Source organism: Garra rufa, chromosome 3, assembly GCF_049309525.1.
Source record: "Garra rufa chromosome 3, GarRuf1.0, whole genome shotgun sequence".
Classification (NCBI taxonomy): Eukaryota; Metazoa; Chordata; class Actinopteri; order Cypriniformes; family Cyprinidae; genus Garra; species Garra rufa.
The window spans coordinates 62,923,457-62,947,062 of NC_133363.1; the positions used below are offsets into that span (position 1 = coordinate 62,923,457).

At 40.5% G+C, this 23,606-nt stretch overlaps 1 protein-coding gene across 1 annotated transcript; it reads right to left on the bottom strand.

Moving 5' to 3' along the window:
- Positions 1-11,136: 11,136 nt before the first annotated feature.
- On the bottom strand, positions 11,137-18,968 carry LOC141331713 (C-type mannose receptor 2-like). The gene is made up of 5 exons (XM_073836748.1): positions 18,830-18,968; positions 17,006-17,038; positions 16,553-16,918; positions 11,624-11,965; positions 11,137-11,495 (listed from the first exon to the last, which is right to left on the bottom strand). Exons 1-5 carry the CDS (start codon positions 18,966-18,968, stop codon positions 11,137-11,139), a joined length of 1,239 nt encoding a protein of 412 aa, XP_073692849.1.
- Positions 18,969-23,606: the final 4,638 nt, after the last annotated feature.

Genomic DNA, 23,606 nt, shown 5'->3' on the forward strand with positions numbered 1-23,606 from the left:
TTCTGAGAAAGAAACACATTGGAAAACTCAAGTACTCTAAATAATGTTTTTATCTGGGAGTAGGGGAGTGTGGGGCACAACCTAACACTTTTTTAATTTCTCAGTTTGTGTAAATCCACGTGGGGTTCAGAGTACAATTTTTATCCACATTAGGTCCACAAAAACAGGTATATGCCAAAAAATTAGAATATCGAGGGAAAATCCATTTATTTCAATAATTTGTTTCAAAAAGTGAAACTTGTATGTTATATTAGTTCACTACACACAAAGTGAAATATTTCATGCCTTTATTTGTTTCAATTTTAATGTTTATGAATTAAAGATTTTTAAAAAATCCAGTATTTCACAAAATTAGACTATCATGACACAGTTCAACTTTGTAGGCCCCCTGTGTCCCAATCCAGTCAGCTAATTAACACAAAACACCTGCAAAGGTTTCCTCAGCCTTTACATTGTCTCAGTCTGGCTTAGTAGGCTTCAGAATCGTAGGGAAGACTGCTGACTTGACGCTTGTGCAGGAGACCATCATTGACAACCTCCATAAGGAGGAAAAGTCTCAGAAGGCAATTGCAAAAGAAGCTGGATGCTCACAGAGCATAGTATCGAAGTATATTAACAGAGTGTTAAGAGGAAGGGAAAAATGTGGCCGGAAAAGGTGCACAAGTGACAGGGATGACTGTTGCCTTGAGAGGATTGTCAAGCAAGGGCGGTTCAGAAATCTGGGGGAGCTTCATAAGGAGTGGACTGAGGCTGGTGTCAGTGCATCAAGAACCACCACATACTGTACAGACGTCTGCATGATATGAGCTACAGCTGGAGAAGTCCATGTGTCAAGCCACTCCTGAACCAAAAACAATGTCAGAAGCGTCTGTGCTGAGCTAAGGAGAAAAAGTACTTATCTGTTGCCCAGTGGTCCCAAGTCCTGTTTTCAAATGAAAGTAAATTTTACATTTCATTTGGAAATCAAGGTCCCAGAGTCTGGGGGAAGACTGGAGAGGCACAAAAGTCAAGCTGCTTAAAGTCCAGTGTGAAGTTTCCACAGTCAGTGATGGTTTGGGGAGCATGTCATTTGCTGGTGTGGGTCCATTGTCTTTTATCAAGTCCACAATCAACGCAGCTGTCCAGGACATTTTAGAGCACTTCATGCTGCCGACAAGTATTTTGGAGATGACGATTTTATTTTCCAGCAGGATTTGGCACCTGCCCACAAAGCCAAACCTACCAGTACCTGGTTTAATAGCCATGGAATAACTGTACTTGATTGGCCGGCAAACTCACCTGACTTAAACCCCATTGAAAATCTATGGGGTATTGTCAAAAGGAAGATGAGGGAACAGAGACCCCCAAATGCAGACGAGCTGAAGGCCAATATCAAAGCAACTTGGGCTTCATAACACCTCAACTGTGTCAAAGGCTGATTGCCTCCATTGCCTCCACGCCTTGATGCTGAAATTAGTGCAAAAGGAGGCCCAACAAAGTACTGAGGACATAATACAGTACATCAACAGACTTTTCAGAAGGCCAACAACATTAAACAAAAAAACATCCTTTTTTCATTGTTCACATGGAATATTCTAATTTTGTGAAATACTGGATTTTTTTTTGTCTTTAATCCATAATCATCAAAACTGAAACAAATAAAGGCTTGAAATATGATCACTTTGTGTGTAGTGAACTACTATAACATACAAGTTTCACTATTTGAAACAAGTTATTGAAATAAATGGATATTCCCTCGATATTCAGATCTTTTGGCACATACCTGTATATTGCTGTGTTTCATAATTACAGTGTATACGTTTTTCGTTATTTACCTCAAGAGAAAGGTGGGGTACATTGTAACATGTAACATGTGAGGGACACGTTGTAACATCACCATATGATAGCTTAAAATGTTATTTGATCTAATGAAAACAAAATATACACAACAAACTAAAAAATGTTGTTAATAAAATAAAAATAATAAACTTTCTCAAAATAATGGCATTTAAAAAAAAAAAAGTTTCTTGACAGAGTTTGACAATGAACACATCGCAACCATGCGTGGGACGAACCTGATCAAAACGCACAGTTACACAGTATAGTTCAAAATAATGTGCACAAATGGATGAAACACATTCAGAAAAACACTCCCTTCGTTCTGCACACAGCTCTCATAGAACACGAGACACACAAATAAACATAAATGAGCCAAAATTATTTACATTTCTTTAAATATTATTTTATGAACATTAAATGATGTTTCATTAACAAAGTTCGGGAGAAGCGCATCAGATAGCTACTTAGCGTAAACATCACAAGAGGAGCCCACTCAAGTCAATCAGCGTCATAGGTTTAAATACAGCTGACACACCTCCATTCACTTGAAGGTTTATCAGTAAACCTCCACCACCCCATCACCCACTCCGAGTTCTCACTACTCCTATTGGGTTCGGGCCATCCCCGAGCTCGGAGCCCTTCACCGGACAGCACGCCAAACATGCATTACTATTCTCCGGCTAATTATATGTAAGCGTGAACTCGTGAAACATCAATTGCAGTCTTTATTCACCTGTTTCTTGTGGTTTCTCATTAAAATTCTTAAAAGTAAATGGTGTAAATTACATTGCTAATATCATAGAATAGCATAGTTTAATAACAGCGGGGCACATTGTAACGCAGTGTTACAACTTCCCCCATCTGCGCCACTGGAATTTAAAACAGGTTAGTGTCTTCTGCTGGAATGCAAAGCATTAATAAACTAAAAACTTTGTTTTAAAGCATTAATAAACTAAACTGAAAGAATCTAAACTGATAAATAACAGATTGGAGATTAAAATAATACCAGATTTGTCTCAATTTAAATGAATATTAAAAACTGAGATGAAACACAGCCAGAAATTAACTTTTACTATGGTAAAATAAATATTCAGCAATATCTTTAAAAGGCTTTTGAATTTTGCCACACTTTTTTCTCTGTATAGTGTTGCTATGACAGCTAGTAAATACAGGACATTTGGTTATGCTATGGAAATATGGTTATGTGTGGAAATATTTAAACCACGTGTGTTACAGTTAGTGTGTGCCCGCGCTCCTCTAAAAAAATATCATGTAATATATATATAAAAAAAACATTTTAGCAGCATTTACAATCATCAAAACACAATAATAACATGTCAAAAGTCTAATTTTATAGTTTAAGAATGAACATATGAGTTGTTCCTACTTTAGAGGTGTTGTGTTTCTGTCCTGAGTCTGATGATTCTATCTGGAGCTTCAAACTATGTGGGTATTATAGCTGCTGTTATCCATCATATAATTTGTTTATTTCTCTGAAACTAATTTTCATATTTTATTTCCTCCTTATTTGTTTTTGTCCAGCTCTCTTTCTCTTTATTTGCATACTGACGTCTGCATTCATCAGGATGAGTTCATCTACAGTTTCTGCAAAAAAAAAAAAAAGTCTTCACAAGAATACAGACCAATCAGGAAACGTTGACATGTACAACAATCACAATTTACATTTCAAAGTTCACAATTTTGTTTTTGGTGGGCTTACTTTAATGTTTGTGTTTCACTGTTTTAAGCCACTTTAATCAGATACAAATAACCCACTAATGAGCTGATTGATGAGGGCTGATGCAATTGGTGAAGACAGGTGATACTGGTTACTGAGAGTTTTTAAAGACCCTCAGTTTGAGGAGTTTCAGTCAAAGACAAAGAAACATGTGAGATGAAGACATAGATTTGACTGCTGAAAGGCTATGTGTATTGAGAGTGAAGAAATAGTTCATCCAATAAACAATTGCACAGTAGCTTTAATGAAGTAATTATTATGAAAGCAAGATGCATTTCAGCAATTTTGTGGCCCATCTATAATGACAGTACATTAAAGGGGCTTTCCATAGAAACAGAGAATGGGTGAAAAATGTATTGAACCACTGTAAGAAGGCATGAAATCTGTGTCTCTTGGGAGCATCTGGATCTTGAAAATGGTTAAATTAAAAACTATTAAATTATTGCACAATTCGACAATTGCATCTGAGCATTATTTTGCCACAAAGGGAAAACAAGGGGAGAGTTTGGAGGATAAAAAGGAAAGATGAAGAGAAAGGAAAGATTCGTTCCTTTTCAGTTTGCATAAAAGACGGACTTTCTATATTTTATGACCATCTATTTTAGTGAGATTTGTTTATTTTTGATATGTTTCTGTGTTTGCTTTTATTTGCAAATGCCCTAACTGACAAACACATACATGCATTCAAACAGAGACAGGCCTGAATGTCTCATATACAGTAGGCAGAAAATACTATAAGCCATTTCTGAGGCATTCCAGTGTGCAAGCATTATTCAACAAAACACTGACAACATGCATGGCTGCTCATTTTTTTCGCAATTATTTCAAGGAGACAAAGTAATCTTCGGTTATCACACCAGTCCGCAGTTATTTCCGAGCCCACCAAAATGCACAAACCTAAAATAAAAGCAGTAATGTCTCTATTTGAATTAAATAAATAATCTTACTTTTTATATTTAGTTTCAAGTTTTCCCTTTTTTTTCCACTAATGCTGCTCTCACCTTGCCTTGATTTATGTCTAACTTATTTGTTAGAATAAAAACAAAAACAATAAATAATAATGAGGGTGCATAAAAGCTTCATAAATAACTATAAATAAACTACATATCAATCACTGCAGAAAAATGCAGTGGTGACATTTTATTTTAAGATTTCCTACACAGACGAACGAGCAAGAAAGCAGTTTCTGCGCTGACACCTGCGATGAGTTTAACAGCACTTTCTGTGCAGATTACAGTTCATAGCTGCACCAAAGTGAGCGTGTTTAATTATTTAATATATATATATATATATATAATGTATTTTTTTTTTTTTTTTAATGGACACATTTCGTAGACTCATTAATGCATTTAAATGAAGACATTAAAAAGTAAATATTAGTAGTAACATTTTACAGTATACTATAAAATAAAATGGTTATTTTATTGTTTCATTAGGAATAAGCTTAAAGTAACATCAATTGTATTTTGGTCTCAAAAATGCATCTTGAAGTAAATTATATTTGTCTAGGTGGGTCGTGGCATTAAAACGTTTGGGAACCCCTGGTTTGGAAAATAAATTCATTTTGGATATACATAAGCTTACTGGAGCTCTTCTGTTTGCTATGTGATAAAACTATACTATACTCTTTAGCATCTTTACACTTCAACAATTAACAGCAGCTTAACAAATATGATTTTAACACAAGAAACAGTGTTTATAGTTCTAATACATTTGAAGACCTGCATTGCTGTTCTCTGCACCTTTTTGATTATGACACATCCTTCTCCTGTGGCATACTGGGATAGAAAAGCATCCATAGGATGACCACTTCAGAATCTGGGCTGAAGCAGTAGGACATCCAGGGGTTTCTGACATACTACTCTCTTCACATACTGTTTTCTCCTACTACATAGTAGGCGTATTCGAAGGCAACTTAAGTGTACATATGTCTGAATCTCACATTTTGTTTACACTCCCAAAGGATGAGGATGTTTTTACAATGATACCATGGCAGTATATCTCCAATTTATATCATTTTCCTGATGTCAGCTTCACATAGTTAACACACTTTATTGTCTTCATTAATCAGATTACCTAATGTCATGATCTGGGCTGTGGGGTTTCCCTCAGCGACCAGAGAGCGCTGTTTCCCTTCCTCCCGCACTTCCCTCCTGATCACTTACACCTGTCTCGTCACACACACCCCAGCTGATCCTCATCATCACAGACTTTATAATCCTCATTCTCCCACCACTCTTGTGAGTCTGCATTGTTTCTTGTCTCTGTTTCCAGTCTTCAGTTTTCGTGTGTATCCTGCTCCTATCGAGACCCTGTTGTGTGTGCCGTGTTGGCCTTTTGATTTGGTTTGTTTATTCGTTTGTTTATTTGTGTTTCTTGTTAATTAAATCATTCTTCCCTGCAATTGGACCCAGATCTCATCTCTTAACGTGACAGAATGTAGACTCCCAACATGAGTCCAGCGGGGAGGAATTTTTTCAGGGAGGCGGCGTGCGCCCGCTTGGGGGCAGCGACCACCTGCTCTGTTCCCGAGACGGCGGGGATGTCCTTCGAGGCGGCGTCGGCCACTCGTTTCTAGTACATCTACGCCTGCCTGGCGGAGATGGACGCCTATAGGGCCGAGGCTGCGCAGATGCGCCCCTACTTTGCGGCGGGGGCGGAGACGCTCTTCCGACGCTCTTCTATCTCTGTTCCTGACGCGGCAGTGACCGCTATCTCTGTTCCCGAAGTGGCGGCGACCGCTATCTCTGTTCCTGACGCGGCAGTGACCGCTATCTCTGTTCCCGAAGCGGCGGCGACCGCTATCTCTGTTCCCGAAGTGGCGGCGACCGCTATCTCTGTTCCTGATGCGGCAGTGACCGCTATCTCTGTTCCTGACGCGGCAGTGACCGCTATCTCTGTTCCCGAAGCGGCGGCGACCGCTATCTCTGTTCCCAAAGCGGCGGCGACCGCTATCTCTGTTCCCGAAGCGGCGGCGACCGCTATCGCTGTTCCTAACGCGGCAGTGACCGCTATCTCTGTTCCCGAAGCGGCGGCGACCACTATCTCTGTTCCTGACGCAGCAGTGACCGCTATCTCTGTTCCCGAAGCGGCGGCGACCGCTGTCTCTGTTCCTGATGCGGCAGTGACCGCTATCTCCGTTCCTGACGCGGCGGCGACCGTTATCTCTGTTCCTGACGCGGCAGTGACCGCTATCTCTGTTCCGAAGTGGCGGCGACCGCTATCTCTGTTCCCAAAGCGGCGGCGACCACTATCTCTGTTCCTGACGCGGCAGTGACCGCTATCTCTGTTCCCGAAGCGGCGGCGACCGCTGTCTCTGTTCCTGATGCGGCAGTGACCGCTATCTCCGTTCCTGACGCGGCGGCGACCACTATCTCTGTTCCCGACGCGGCAGTGACCGCTATTTCTGTTCCGAAGTGGCGGCGACCGCTATCTCTGTTCCTGACGCGGCAGTGACCGCTATCTCTGTTCCCGAAGTGGCGGCGACCGCTATCTCTGTTCCTGACGCGGCAGTGACCGCTATCTCTGTTCCCGAAGCGGCGGCGACCGCTATCTCTGTTCCCGAAGTGGCGGCGACCGCTATCTCTGTTCCTGACGCGGCAGTGACCGCTATCTCTGTTCCTGACGCGGCAGTGACCGCTATCTCTGTTCCCGAAGCGGCAGCGACCGCTATCTCTGTTCCCGAAGCGGCGGCGACCGCTATCTCCGTTCCTGACGCGGCAGTGACCGCTATCTCCATTCCTGACGCGGCGGCGACCGCTATCTCCATTCCTGACGCGGCAGTGACCGCTATCTCTGTTCCCGAAGCGGCGGCGACCGCTATCTCTGTTCCCGAAGCGGCGGCGACCGCTATCTCCGTTCCTGACGCGGCAGTGACCGCTATCTCCATTCCTGACGCGGCAGTGACCGCTATCTCTGTTCCTGACACGGCGGCGACCGCTATCTCCATTCCTGACGCGGCAGTGACCGCTATCTCCGTTCCTGACGCGGCAGTGACCGCTATCTCTGTTCCCGAAGCGGCGGCGACCGCTATCTCCGTTCCTGACGAGGCAGTGACCGCTATCTCCGTTCCTGATGCGGCGGCGACCGCTATCTCCGTTCCTGACGAGGCAGTGACCGCTATCTCTGTTCCCGAAGCGGCGGCGACCGCTATCTCCGTTCCTGACGAGGCAGTGACCGCTATCTCTGTTCCTGGTGTGGCGGCGACCGCTATCTTTGTTCCTGATGCGGCAGTGACCGCTATCTCCGTTCCTGACGCGGCAGTGACCGCTATCTCCGTTCCTGACGCGGCAGTGACCGCTATCTCCGTTCCTGATGCGGCAGTGACCGCTATCTCCGTTCCTGACGAGGCGGTGACCGCTATCTCCGTTCCTGATGCGGCAGTGACCGCTATCTCCGTTCCCGAAGCGGCGGCGACTGCTATCTCCGTTCCTGACGAGGCAGTGACCGCTATCTCCGTTCCTGATGCGGCGGTGACCGCTATCTCCGTTCCTGATGCGGCAGCGACCGCTATCTCTGTTCCCGAAGCGGCGGCGACCGCTATCTCCGTTCCTGACGAGGCAGTGACCGCTATCTCCGTTCCTGATGCGGCGGCGACCGCTATCTCTGTTCCTGGTGTGGCGGCGACCGCTATCTTTGTTCCGGATGCGGCTGCGACCGCTATCTCCGTTCCTCTGGTGGCGAGGCCAGCTCACGTTCCTCCGTTGCACGGGCCTGGCCCGCCATCCCTCCCCCTGATTGACCTTCCTCCGTTCCTCCTCCCTCCAGATTGTTCGTTTTGGGAACGTCTGGAAGCCGTTCCCTTGAGGGGGGGGTACTGTCATGATCTGGGCTGTGGGGTTTCCCTCAGCCACCTGAGAGCGCTGTTTCCCTTCCTCCCGCACTTCCCTCCTGATCACTTACACCTGTCTCGTCACACACACCCCAGCTGATCCTCATCATCACAGACTTTATAATCCTCATTTTCCCACCACTCTTGTGAGTCTGCATTGTTTCTTGTCTCTGTTTCCAGTCTGCAGTTTTCGTGTGTATCCTGCTCCTATCGAGACCCTGTTGTGTGTGCCCTGTTGGCCTTTTGATTTGGTTTGTTTATTCGTTTGTTTATTTGTGTTTCTTGTTAATTAAATCATTCTTCCCTGCAATTGGACCCAGATCTCATCTCTTAACGTGATACCTAATCAGTTGTGGGCCCACAATTACCTACAGTTCTGTAGTTTAATTCAGATTGTGTGTTGTTCTTATTACTTTGATTACTTTGAGCAAGATTTTGGTTTAAAAACTGTAATGTTGCTTCAGTCATTGCTACATCACATGTTATTGCTTTGCTAACTTATGTACTGTTATTGTTTGGGTAAATGATTACTATTTAGCAATGACATTCTGATACAGTTCCCACACATGTACCTAAAATAAATTAGAAATATAAACATCAGTTTGTTGTTAGGCATACACTGGTTAGTGCTGATGTAGATGAATTGCAGCTGTAATGTCTTATGTACCCAATGTACCACAAACTAAAAAATGCTTTGGTTCAGTCATGATTTGACATTCAGGTTAATCAACTAGTTCTTCCAGGGTTTCATAAGCAGACTTGTCCTACAGTATGTTCAGATTGCCATTTACTGATTGGTGATTCGAAAATCACTTTAAAGTACAATAAAATATGTACATTAATGTGTGTTATCCCATGTATTCTGCATTCATTAAGTTATTTTTTCTGAGGAATAGACTGTATTTGAAGTATTCTTGAAGTACTCTTGTCATATTAACTCTTATCGTGCCTTCCTTCGTTTGAATCTGGCGCATTCATTACATCATTGGTTTGTTTACATAGTTGAGCAAAATGGCATCATGCAGATAAATCATCCTGTGTCTGTTCTCACAGCATGACTGTAGTATATTTGAGTGTTGAAGCGAACAACATTAGACAACTAGGCAATGTGCTTCTGTGTCAAAACCTACAACTGATCTACAAACTTGGACATGAGCTATTATGTTATTTGCTAAAAATTAACAACAAAGTAGATTCTGACAAGTGTTTAGACACCAGGTCTGTACCATGACGGGAGTTGAACAAACTCAGAGTTATGGGATTAGTTTTGAGGTGACAAAACTAAACCTATCCAATCAGGGTTTGTTGGTTCCATGACGGTGATCATCAACTTTTTCTTTTAGCTCAAGCTTTGATCCTGAGTTCATGGAGCAAAATACAAGATATTTTATACCATACCTTCACCATGCCTTTCTAAGGTTAAATGTAATTTCATTCTGCTGATGCACACAGAATTACATTCAACCGCTCTTTTCTAAAGTAACTGTATATTTATAATACAAAAAATCTTTAAGCATAAGGGAGAAGTTGCCAAACCACACTCATATTGTAACAGCGGAGGTCTGGAGACTGACGTGTGGATCCATATGCAAAGCTTTATTAACACGAAGTCAAGACAGGCAGGGGTCGAACACCAGCAAACAGAAACAACTAGGGAAATCCGAAAGAGTAATCTAATAAACAGGCATGAAGGTCAGGGCGGGCGACAAGATTCAAAAAACAAGAAAACAGTCCAGGGTCGAAAAACACAAAATACAGGAACTAGGAAGGTTTAAACACTAAACAACGATCAGTACAGATAGAGGGGGAAGGGAAGGCTTTTTACCAAACACTAGGGGTCACATGACAGAAACAACCAATGGGGAACGGACACATGGATCAGGGGAACCAATGAAAACATGACACAGACAAGGGTGAAGCATGGTGGGTTGAGACAACACATAACATAAAGGGTAAACACTGGAGTGCCCTCTAGTGGGGCTGCTGGGCACTCCAGCTGGTGATTGTGACACATATGATACTCTTCAGTTAAATTATTTGGTAAATTATTTTGGTATATATTACTATTTACTATTAATTAGTTGTTTATTAGCATATTAACATATTGGCTGTTTATTAGTACATATAAAGCATTTATTCTACAGGACCATATTCAAAATTCCTAACCCTACCCAATACCTAAACTTAACAACTACCTTACTAACTATAAATAAGCATCAAATTAGGAGTTTGTTGAGGCAAAAGTCATAGTTAATGGTTAATTAATAGTGAGAATCGAACCTTAAAATAAAGTGTGACCATTAAGGTCATTGAACTTACAAGGGTATTTTATCATGATAAAACTAAATGAAAACAGTACAAATATTTCTCGGATAATAAGTAAATATGATGCCCTTATGATCCCTCATAAATCTAAATGGGCAGATGAATGTCTCAAAATTCTGCCATTATTGAATAACACAAAGTACATACTGAAAGATGCTGTAAAAGCAAATGCATAAATAACAGCAGTTCTAACTGTAAGCTCTTAACCAAACACCACCTACAGGAATCACACCAATTCATTCACTTGAGGAAATACATACCCACCTATTGTACACAGCTCAGTAATATATTATTGAAAGATTGCATTAACTATTTATATGATGCAACATCTGTAGTAAAGCTTAAACTTGTATGTAACCTTTGAATATTTGAATTATGGAGAAAATAAAGTCAAGGTCAAGCATTCATGTGTCCTTTACTACCATTAATATCTGCAAATGAAGTTGAGTTTGTCAGTTTCAGGACGGCTGATCCAGAGCGGATCTCCTCCAGACTGAACTGCTCCAGATCTCACTGCATGTTCACAGTCCTTTTCTGATGTGCCGTTCCCTGGAGCCCAGTTCTGATAGCACACGTTCCGTCCACTCACCCAGAACCAGATGCCCAAAATACGGGAGAAACGTAAACCCAACCACACCGCCGCAGTAGACGCCCGTTTAACCACGTTCATCACACGACGCTGAATCTCTTCTGAATGAACCGAGACCAGATCCAAGTGATTCTGTCTGCAGTATGTCAGAGCTTCAGACCACGTCAGATTCTCTGTGATCACAATCAGTTTATCTGGAAACAAAACAAACCACAAGCAGAAACTAGAGAGAGACTGATCAAAAACAACATGTCAGACATGTAGCGTGAACTTTAAGAGATCTGAAGATGATGGGTGGAGTGTTTTGTGAGGATTTACTCACCTTCATGACACACAAAAGGATAAATCTTGTTGTTAGAGCTGTCAATCCATTGTCCCTGAGCTTTCAGATTAACAGTTGTAAAGTTTTCACCTTGTCCAGCATTATTTGGCTCACTAGACTTCCAGTATCTAAATGAGGTGTTACTCTTGTCTGACCACTGCCACGAGTCTCTGAACAGGCCGATCCAGACATCAGATATCCAACTATCATTCACGATCTTCTCAACCTGTTGATTCTCATTCTGGTTTCTAACACTGACCAGATCAATGTGATTCTGTCTACAGTAACTCTGAGAGTCTCTCCAATTCATTGTCTGATTGACAAAGACGAGTCCTTTGTTTGCTTTAAAAAAAAAAAAAAAGTAAAATAAAATAAATAAATAATAAATCACTTTCCTTCAATTTTTTGATTCAGACAGGGGCTCAGTGTGTGCCCATGTGTGGCTTTGTTATGCAATGCATACAGTATACTGCATACCCCGCCTGTGTGCCTTATGTGTTCACAATTGTATAAAGTTAATTCAATTTATTATTTTTTTCTAAGATATTATGTATAATAATATTACATTGTAGTATAAATTATTGTACATTATATCGATATATGTGTGTTTTCCCTTTTTTTTTACAACTCCCATACATTTTCTTTGGTTCTTGCACCTCACGTGATACAAGCAGTGTGAATGCATCTTTAGCTCTGGCCTGTGAGATCCATTTTCCTGCAGAGTTCAGCTCCAACCCTGAACAAGTTGATCAAGGAACCACAATTGAACCCACAAATTAAATTAAAAAGGGAGAGATCTAGGGTGGGTTGCATAAGTTTTAAGTTGTGCATATCCTATCCTAAATTCAAAAACTTCACAAAATTCTAACCCTTCATTGAAGTAAAACGATGGAAAATGACTTTGTTTCACAGGATTATACATATGAGGAACACAAAAGCCAAATTCCCTTAATCATCCATCACAAGAAGTAAAACCAAAGAATGTAGTTCTGCTATGCAGAACAAGTTTGTTGAGCTTCACAAAATTGAAATTGGCTGTAAGAAAAGAGCTAGCCTATAGTATTGGAAATTCCCATTCCCACCATCAGGGCAATAATTAAGAAGTTCAATCAACTTAAGATGTTACAAATCTGCCTAGAAGAGGACTTGTATCTATATCATCCTAATGCACAATAAGGAGGAGAGTTTGAGTGGCAAAGAATATGGATCATAGTTGGAGAATTGCAGAGAATTGTTGAGTCTTGGGGTCCGAAAGCCTAAAATAAAATGATCAAATAGCCCCTACATCTGTTACATTCTGTCTGTCTGTTCATTTAGTTTCTCCCATTGTCTTCCCCTATCATTCTGTGATCATTGGTTTTGCCCTCATTACCCCATTATCCCCGTCACCTGTGTTTGATGATTAGTTTGCCTATATAAGTCTGTCTCTGTTTTCAGTCCCCTGTTGGTCCTTAACGTTTGTGGATGTTTTGTGTGTGGATATTGCTCTGTGTTCCTTCTTGTTCCAGTCCTGAAGTCATTAAAATATATAATTGTATCGTACGTCGTGTTCAGTCCTCAATCCAGCACCAGCAACTCTAACAGAAGGACCGGCATTTTCCCCTACGTTTATTTTTTCTTCCTTTTTCTCAGTGTTTTGTTTTTTCAGTTTTATCTATGGACCCTACCGTTTTCCTCATCCTCCTGAGGCAGGGGGAACGCTCTCTTGAGGACCACACCTGTGATTTCCTCATCCTGGCAGAACACTCCCACTTCCCGGATAGCAGCCTCTGCAAGTTTTACTTCATTGGACTGAACACCACCACCAAGGCGCTGCTATCCGGGGAGGGTCCTCAAGAGAGTATTCCCTTCCAGAATACATCGAGTGGGTGCTGGCGTCCTGTGGATCGTCGTGGACCATCGACATGGTCCAGGAGGACGTCAGCCCAACCACAGGCCCAGAGCCCAGCCAACCATCACCCCGACAAGCGGAGTGTGAGCCCGGCATCACCGCGGACCGAGAGCCTGAGCCCAGAGCGACAGAGTTATGGAGCGCCGATGAGCCAGAGTTGTGAGAGCCGGCTACAGTGCCTGCGACGGTGGAGCAAGAGAGGTTTATGGAGAGCCCTGCCCACTGCACCACTGCTGAGGGTGAGCTGGAACAGAACTCTGGGGACTTGATTGACTTCTTCACTGAAATTTCAAATTGTTATGAACTACCTGCCTGTCTGGACTTACCACCCACCCACCCTCTTCTGCCTATGCCAGGTCACCACTGATTCCCTCCAGCCGTCCTGAATCTCCGCTGGTTCCGTCCAGCCTTCCTGAATCTCCGCTGGTTCCGTCCAGCCGTCCTGAATCTCCGCTGATCCCGTCCAGCCCCCGCTGTCATCTGTCAGTCCCCTTGCTCACCCTCAGCCCACCATCTGTGCAGTGGGATCGCCGTAGGTTTGCCAGTTCCCACCGATGTTATGGCTGGAGGATCCCTCGTGCTTCCTCGTGCACCGTGCTTCCTCGTCCCTCTGGCTCCACCTTGGTCGGTCGTCGTCCCGCCATCGCCTACGGACTCTACTCCTCTGGCTGTGCCTCGTAGCTCCGTCCCATCGGCTCCATTGGGCTCCTCCCTCCCCCGTCTCCGCCTCAGTCCTCTGTCACTCCGGCTGCACCATGGACCTCCGGATCTCCACCTCTGCCTTGGCCCTTCGGATTCTCGGTGTCGCCCAGGATCTTCTGCTCTCCGTCTCCGCCTCAGGCTCCTCCTCCACCTGCTCCGCCTCTGTCGGTCGGACCCCTGGAGTCGTCAGCCCGTCCTCCACCATGGCTCCTCCCTCCATCCACCGTGGGTCTTCATGGCTGCGGCCTGGGTCTCGCTCAGTTCCTCCTGCTTCAGACACCTCCTGTCTCTTCATTGGCTCCTCCCTCCGTTGTCACCCCCCTGGACTGTGTTTTGTTGGCCTCCAGAACTGTCTGTCCGGACATGGCCACCTGAACTGTCTGATCCACCTAGGCCTCCCAAACTATTTGTTTCACCCTGGAGGCCAGCATTCACTTGTCAGACATGATTGGTACCAGAGTATGTGAGCGGAGCACGGTATAGAGCGGTGTGATTTTGAATGGAGGGAGGAGCGGATTTTTTAAAAGTTGGAGCGTTGTGGTTTTCACTCGCTCCTAGAGCGCTCCGCCACCTCTCCATCATGAGTACAATTCATGCCAACGGCCCGTAATATAACTGCATGTTAAGCAGGAATTAACATGTTAAATATATTTAGCTAGCTTGATAGAGATGGATCACTCAAATCAGAAATAATGTGAAGGCTATGATAACAACGGCAATAGACAAACAATAGTTTGTTCTTTCTAGATACTGAATATTTTCAGGCGAAAGCATGATTTAAACAGGTACAACACTTATTCACACGCAATCACTCTGTAAATAATGCATTAAAACAAATGTAATGGTATCCTATTTCGAATGAGCACAAATCTGTAAGAAATGCAGCAATCCATAGGTAAAATAACTGACGAAAATGCATTTTATTTTCATTACAAACTTTACACGGCATGAAGCAGCAGTTATACTCTTTTAATGTTATTGTATTCTTTATTTTAATATGCGTTTTGAACAGGGCCGTTATATGTTTCAAACATTATTTCTGATTTATTTTTTTTGACGCGGAGCGGTGTTTCTGATATCAGTGAGCGAGGAGTGGAGCAGCAGCTGGAAATTGTGAACCCAGAGCGGAGCTGGAGCGGAGCGATTCTTAAATGCACAGAGTGCGAATCCACTCCGCTCACATACTCTGATTGGTACTTCAAACAAGACTGGCTTCTACTGTATGGTCAGATGAAACTAAAAATTACCTTTTTGACATCTAAACCTCCAGATAGTTTTGGTACAGACAAGGATAAAAAAGTACTGCTGGGTCTTTAATGTAGTGGCCCTATTTTTCTGCCGGAGGTCCTGGACATCTTGTTTAGATACATGGCTTCAAATACCAGCAGATAAAAAATCAAAACCTGACTGCCTCTGTTATAAACCTTAAAATGGGCCATGGTTGCATCTTCCAGCAGGATGATGACCCGAAACAAACATCAAAATCAACACAAAATTGTTTCACTGAGCACAGAATGAAGCTTCTACCATGGCCTTCCCAGTTCCCTGACCTGAACCCTGTATAGAAACTGAAGAGAAGAAGCACTAACATGAAGCTGGGTAGAGAGAGATTCTGGAGAATCTAGAGAGATTCTGTTTAAAGGAATGGCCTCTGTTCTCTTGTCAGGTGTTCTCCAAACTCATTAGACATTGTTGGAGAAAACTCAGAGCTGTTATCTTGGGAAAAGGATGTTGCAATAATTGGGTGCCAATAATAGTGGCCAACGTGAACTAGAGGAAAAAAAAAAAAAAACATTTATTTCATAATGAGATTTCACCCCTAGGTTCTATTGATTTACTTCAATGACAGGTTAGAATTTTGTGAATTTACTGAATGAAAGTTAAAAAGGATAAATTATGCAGATTTATTTTCACATACACATTTGCTCTTATTTACCAATATTAGTGGAGGGCACTGTATATGCACAAGTTGAAACTTATGCAACCCACCCTATCGCTCTCATTTTTTATTTAATTTGGGAAAAAAAACACTAATAGTTGTCCTGAGTTCATCCAGAGACTGCAGAACTACATTTATAAGACACTAAATACTGAGCAAAAAATAAATAAAATGCAACCACAAATGGACCCACAAATGAAATTAAAAGAGAGAGATCTAAGGTGTTTTCACACATATTTTGTTTGAGCCCTCTAAACACTCAGTGGTTTATCGTGTATGTGAACAAACAAAGTGATCTCAGACTCCCCTTAGTGGATCCAAACGTGGACCATACTCAGATCTATGCTGTGTATTTTTAGAAATGAATGGTTGTCATCATTTAGGCAGCTGCACTCACCATTGTAAGATGAATTGCAGATGAACGTCAGGTTTTTATCACATGGGTAGTCATGCCATTCTCCGTTTTTCATAATGGTACAATTATCTCCACCTTTAGGGTATCCAGTATCCCAGTTCAGATAGAGTGCAGGTTCACCTGAAGACCACTGCCATTTATCACGACCTGTCCTCTGCAGCCCAATCCAGACGTACTGAACACTTCCATCATTCACACTCTTCTTCAGCTCGTTCATGTCGTTCATGTTGTCAACGGTGGCCAGATCTGTGTAATTCTCTCTGCAGTATCTCTGAGCTTCAGTCCAGGTCTTGTTCTCATTTATAAAGTGATACTGACGCAGAACACATTCAGATACAGAGCAGAAAGCTGTGAAAGAGAAGCTTTGCTTTAATGCTTTTCATAACAGGATCGTTTTAAACTGTAGACAATAAATAAAACCACAAACACACTCACCCGTGAGAAGAAGAATGAACGTTTGTTCCATTTCTAAAGAAGAAAAAATATTGGAAATAACTCAAATACACTCAAGCATTTTAGTAGCATAAGATGTTTAACAGTCAGTAAGACAATATTAAAAATATTAACATCTAAGTCTAATTCTAGTTAAAGGAATGATCATGTGAGTTGTTCTTACTTCAGAGGTGGTGTGTTTTAACCCTTAGTCTGATGTTTCTGTCTACATGTTAAAACAATGTGGTTATTATATCTGTTTACACCTGTCATTCAGCATTTCACATTATTTTTGGATTTCTCTAAAACTAATTTTCATATTTTACTTCCTCCTTATTTGTGTATTTGTCCACCTCTTTCCACTAGTTTGCATTTTGACGTCTGTGACGCCTGTATGTTTAACTGAGAGGCCTGAATGTCTCATACAGTGGACAGGAAAGGCTATCAGCCATTTCTTAGAGCTTCCAGTGTACATGAAGCATCAAGACATTGGCAACATCCTGGTCTGCTGTGTAAAATGACAATCGATTATATATTTTCTCATTTGTATTTTTTTATTAATGTCTGCTTGTGATGTCCATCAACAATAATGTGCATCTGTGTCAAATTAATGAACTTAGATATTGTTTATTATCTACTGCGTATTATCATTTAAACATAGTTTGTTCTGATTTCCTGATTCTGCTCTAGAAGTATCCAAACATAAGAAACAGTAAAGCAGATTCAGACAACTCCATGACATTACCTGACAGTAAACATTTTTACTAGTAAGAGTTCTAAGATTGACCTATATTTTCATTTGAATTCAACATCTAGTCTTTTGTAGACATCAGGACATTCTGGGACAGAATTCTTCTGAACAATTGGCTAACAAATTATTTGTTAAGATAAAAAATAGTAAACAGTATACACAACAAACCAAGACCACATGACCTTTACAGACTGTGATTATAAGTGAATAATGTGGTAACATGAATATCTTGTTAACAGAGTGTAAAAATAGCATGCGGTAATGGGTGCCATTTGCTTTAAAAGACTGAATCTAGTACACATATTTAACTTAAAAATCTATATTGGTCCATCTCAGGTAACTTTAAGTTGGAAGATTTACAGATTTTACTCCGTCCTGTTACCAAAACTCCCATGTCTTCTAAAAAGCATGTTTAAAAATATCTCAACAAATTCCTTTATTTTTTTAAAGGAACTGTTGGACCAAAAAATAATATTTATCATGTTTTTCGGAATGGGGCCTTCATCAAACCCGGAACTAATCGAGCCATTTGTGCCAGGCTGGGGAGAAAGCTATTGTAATAATGTAAGTTGTGCGGGGGAAAAAATGCGTTTTTCAAACCAACAAGCGTGAGAGCATGTTCTAGTGCAATAAAGACTTTGTAAAAGAGCATAATAGGACCCTTTTAAACAATAGGGCAAATGATGGACCAAACTTAACAAAAAAAATAAATTGTGGTTTAGCTTAATTTTTTTAAGAAAAAACTAACAGGACTGAGTGAAAACCTAGGGACATATTTAAAATGTGTATTTATCTAAAATATCATAAATTTATTTTAAAATAAATGTTTTTAAATCACAGATGGGATATGGAGGTAATATTGATTTCTGAAGGATTTTAAAACATATTTCATGTTAGAATGTAGCGTTAGACACTGGGGACATGTACAAATGGCATATTTTCAGTATTTAGGTAGTTTTTAATATATTTTTAATTAAATATTTTAAATTTGCAGTTAGATTAATATGCAGGAGACTTTGCTTAATAATAAAATGTATTTTATAGTTAATTTTCATGGTCTATCCAGCACCACACACTTTCGTCCTGAACTGGGTGCTGTGATGTTTTGTGCCACAGGTCCCTGTTACTGATGGTGTTTGGCCAGCAGATTTGGAGGATTTTCCTTAGACAGGCATTGATGAAGAACTGGACTTTTCTGATAGCATTCACCTTCATCCTCCAAGTCTCAGCTCCATACAGAATGACTAATTTGACACTGGTGTTAAAGTTTGATTTTTAGATTCCAGCGTTAGGAGTTCCAGATTTTCTTAAACTGGATGAAAGCAGCTCTGGCTTTGCCCATTCTGGTTTTGATGTTGGCAACCATACCATCCTGCTTTTCATAGACACTGCCCAAGTACTTGAAGTTCTCCACCTTCTCCAAAAGCTCATCTACAAGAATGACAGGAACAGTGTTTGTTGTGTTTGCCTTCAGTACTTTGATATTTCCCCAGTGCACTTTTAGTCAAAATTGAGCTGAAATGGCAGCTACACTACTAGTTTTCTCTTGCTGTTGTGTATAGTAGAATAAGGCCAGATCGTCTGCAAAGTCTAGGTCATCAAGCTGTCTTCAAGGTGTCCACTGAATTCCAATTCTTTATACCTCTGTGAAGTTGTCTTATATAGTTAATTAAACATTTTGATTAAACTGTTCCATGTTCTTCATCATCACAGTATTTTAAATGTAATTGTGCTGTATTTCTTAAAAAAAAGAGCTTAAATGTAAAATGTAAATTTAATATGGCATTTGTGCAGACTTTGTATTTTGTCTTTTAAATAAAACTGTTTATTTTTCACCTTGAGCATGCTTTGACACTTTATTGAAGGTTTTTTTTAATTGTAATGATTTGTAAATTAACAGTGTTTCTCTGTAGAACATTTAGTGCTTTCATTGTAATAATCTAGGTAAAATCTGTCAAATAAGGGTTTTACACAGTAAAAAAAAAAAAAACAAAAAAAAAAAACCGTTTAAACGACTGGCAGCTACGGCTGCCAAACAAAAACCATAAAATTAAAGTAATATATCCTAATAGGAAAACAATCTGTAAAATAATGTTTTTTTTTTTTTTTTTCTGTAAAACCTTTAATGAAAATCTCTGTAAAATGACTGGTTTTGCACTTTATTTCAATATTTTTTTTTTTTTTAAAGGTGTTTATTTAATCTTTGTAAGTGTATTTTTCTTATTTTGCATATTATCTGCCAATTGGGTAAGAAAAATAATCTTGTTTCCATGTGCATTAAGATTATTTTTCTTGTTTTAAGTAAAATGCACTAAATTTACATTCCAAAACACTCACTAAGAAAAGCATTTTTGAAGCATAAATGAATGAATGCTGTATTTAAACATCACTTACACTTTAAAAAGGGGGAGGAGACCGAAAGAAACTCTGGGTTTACCGAAGAAAACCTGCTCCTGACCAGGTTTGATTCACAGAGTAAGTTACCAAGGTAACTGACTCTGAGTATAAGTTACCTCTCTTTCAGAAACAGGCTTGACTTACCCAGGTTTCTCAGGTTTGTTAAACCTCCCATTCTGAAACGGAAAACCCAGAGTTTCCCTTATTTCAGGGTTGACACTCAGAGTTTTCACTTAACCTCCTTTCTGAAACGGGCCCCTGATGTGAAATACAAGCGTAACCAGTAAGTGTTATTGTTCTAGTCATATTCCATTACATATTCTCATATACATATTAATATGTTAGTCACATTACTTTGACTCCTAAAATCCAAAAATATACAAAAAAATATCAAATCTGTCTGAAATATTTTGACAAAGTATGCCAATTTAGTTTTTGTTATGATCACGAGAAGCAAATTGTAAACATTTGCAAGAATACATTTTTCAGTCATCGTACATCGTTCAGACAACACCTTTTTTGTGTGTTTACAACACTCACTGTGTCAGGTTATGCTATTTTGACTCATAAAATATTGTTGTGTCATGAACAAGACACATGTCAGACTATGCAATGGTTTAAATAATAAATGTTTAATAGTGCTTGTTCATCAGCTCCCCTCATTAAACCCAGATAACAACAGCGGGAAAGTTACACTACACCTCAACATTTTAAAAAGCATTTAAACCTTTTATGATGGATTTACTTATTTAATGATCATTCAGATGTTGGGGAACAAGTCGAGAGACGATTGCAGGTTGTTTAGGAGTTTATTTGAGCTGTTGCTGTTGACACATGTTTTATGTTAAGCACAAAAGGATTCTAAATATTTTACACAAAACCTTTACTCTTAAAAAAAAAACAAAAAAAAAACATTTAATTTAGCTGAGGCACATAATGTTAGGTTTGCTAACTCTCTTTCAACCAGTTATTTCTCATCTAACAATCTACAAATGTAAGATAAAAGAAAATGAAGTAGCCACACCAGCAAACAGAGGACCCTAAATTCATAAGTAATATCATAATAAAATAGAAGGAACACAATATTGTGTATCTGATGATGAGTACCTGCACCAATGGGCCATTACATTATGATCACTTCCAGTCTAGAGCAATGAGCACATCTGGCAAGCGAATGGTGCTGTAGGTGCAATTCACAGAGTAACATATATAGCATCCAAGGAACAGCTTTTAGTCAGTAGAGTGTTTGGAGTCACAATGGGAAAATCTATTAATTTAACAGTTTAAAAAGGACAAGTTGTGATGGTACAGTGCCTTAGAACATCGATTTCAGAAACAGCATCCTTGTGGGATGTTCACATGCCACTGTAGTCAATACACATCAAAAGTGGTGCACAGATGACCAAACACTGAACTGTCATCCAGTTGTGTATTGTCTGCAGCTTAATACTTCCAAAGGTGAGCAAAGACTGTTGTGCATTGTTCACAGCAACTGCATGGCCACAGTGATGCCAGTGATGTTCATTACCAACAGGATAATGCATCATGCCAAAATCATCAACAAGTGGTTCGAGGAACATGGTGAATTTCTGTTAATTCCTTGGCCTCCAAATTCACCTGACATGAATCCAATCAAAATGCAGGTTTGTACTACGGTACCACCCCCACCCCCAAAATGAACAGGAACTGGAGGACCTGCTGTTGACATTCTGGTACTAGATACCCGAGGGACCTATCAGGACCACTGTTTTGTAGGCTAAAGGAAGTCCTACAGGTTATTAAATAGTTGGTCATAATGTAATGGCTCATCTGTATATTATGCCCTTATCAATGCCCCCTCAAAAATCAATTAACAAATTAAAGGGATAGTTCACCCAAAAATGAAAATTTGATGTTTATCTGCTTACCCCCAATGCATCCAAGATGTAGGTGACTTAGTTTCCTCAGAAGAATACAAACGAAGATTTTTTACGAAAACCGGTGCTGTCTGCCAGCCTTATCATGGGTGTGGATGGGCACCAGACCTTTAAAAGTAAACAAAAACATGCACAGACTAATCCAAATTACACCCTGCGACTCGTGATGATACATTGATGTCTTAAGACACGAAACGATCGGTTTTTGACAGAAACTGAACAGTATTTATATCATTTTTTACCTTTGTTACAGCGCCACGTCCATCTCTCCTAAGTAAGCGTTCGGCATCAGTCACGTCACATGAGCACGCGCTCTGGCGTAGAATACGCAAACGCCGGAAGCGATCTGTCGCATGTATACGACACTCATTGTTTACACAGAGCACAGAGATTGTGGGTATAGCGGCTATTCAAAATGGTAAATACTTGCGCTTATCCTGATTGTTTAAACCGATTTAAAGCTAAAAGATTACATTAGTTTGCGCAAACTCATCCGGGACTTTTCACTGATTTCCCCTTACGGCGTTTGCGTATTCTACGCTAGAGCGCGTGCTCATGTGACGTGACTGATGTCAAACTCGTGCACATTACAGATGGACGTGGCTGTGTATCAAAGGTAAAAAATGATATAAATACTGTTCAGTTTCTCTCAAAAACCGATCGTTTCGTGTCTTAAGACATCAATGTATCGTCACGAGTCGCAGGGTGTAATTTGGATTTGTCTGTGCATGTTTTTGTTTACTTTTAAAGGTCTGGTGCCCATCCACACCCATGATAAGGCTGGCAGACAGCACCGGTTTTCATTAAAAATCTTCGTTTGTATTCTTCTGAGGAAACTAAGTCACCTACCCTGAAGCGGCTTCATAACTGCATCCATGTCTGCGCGTCTCATTTGATGTGGTAATTACACAGAAGTTGAAGACTTGTTCTCGCCCCCTACAGTGCAATTCAACTAGATACACGTTATCCGCGCTAAAATATCAAAGTGAAAGTCATCATATCTTACGTAGTTTAGACCCAGCTCCCAACCCAACTTTGAGAATAGATTAACGGCGATATTTTTTTTATCGCGCGACATGAGTCTCACGTTAACGCAGCACGTTAACGCCGATAACGGCCCACCACTAATATATATATATATATATATATATATATATATATACTGTATATGTGTGAATCCAATTGTTGGTGATAATATAGCATAACAAGTGATTTATAAGCTATTTTGTGTAGGCTGGTCATTTTTGACCGGGAACACCACAAGTGTGTCATTTTGTACAAAATAAAAGCATTTCAAAATAAATTTCCTGGCTAAACATTAAAGTAGACTAGTGTGATCAACAGTGCAATTTATTTTCATATTTTTCTCAATATTGCCAAAATTATTAACAAATAATGCTTTTTTCACTCAAAAACTGAGGTGCATAAGCTCGGATAAATGACTCCTACAATTAAACTGTTTGAAAATTGAATACAAAACCAGTCCTAATTGAAAGAAAACAAGTTGATAAAAAGATTGAATCCAATTTTTGGGGATAAT

Excerpts from the sequence above, each read along its gene's own strand:
- LOC141331713 (XM_073836748.1), bottom strand. The coding sequence starts at position 18,968 with ATGAAGGTGAATGCTATCAGAAAAGTCCAGTTCTTCATCAATGCCTGT. Across the intron at positions 17,039-18,829 it reads GCACCCAGTTCAGGACGAAA|AAATGGAACAAACGTTCATT; the intron begins GTGTGTGGTGCT and ends TTTCTTCTTTAG. Across the intron at positions 16,919-17,005 it reads GTTCATTCTTCTTCTCACGG|CTTTCTGCTCTGTATCTGAA; the intron begins GTGAGTGTGTTT and ends TCTCTTTCACAG.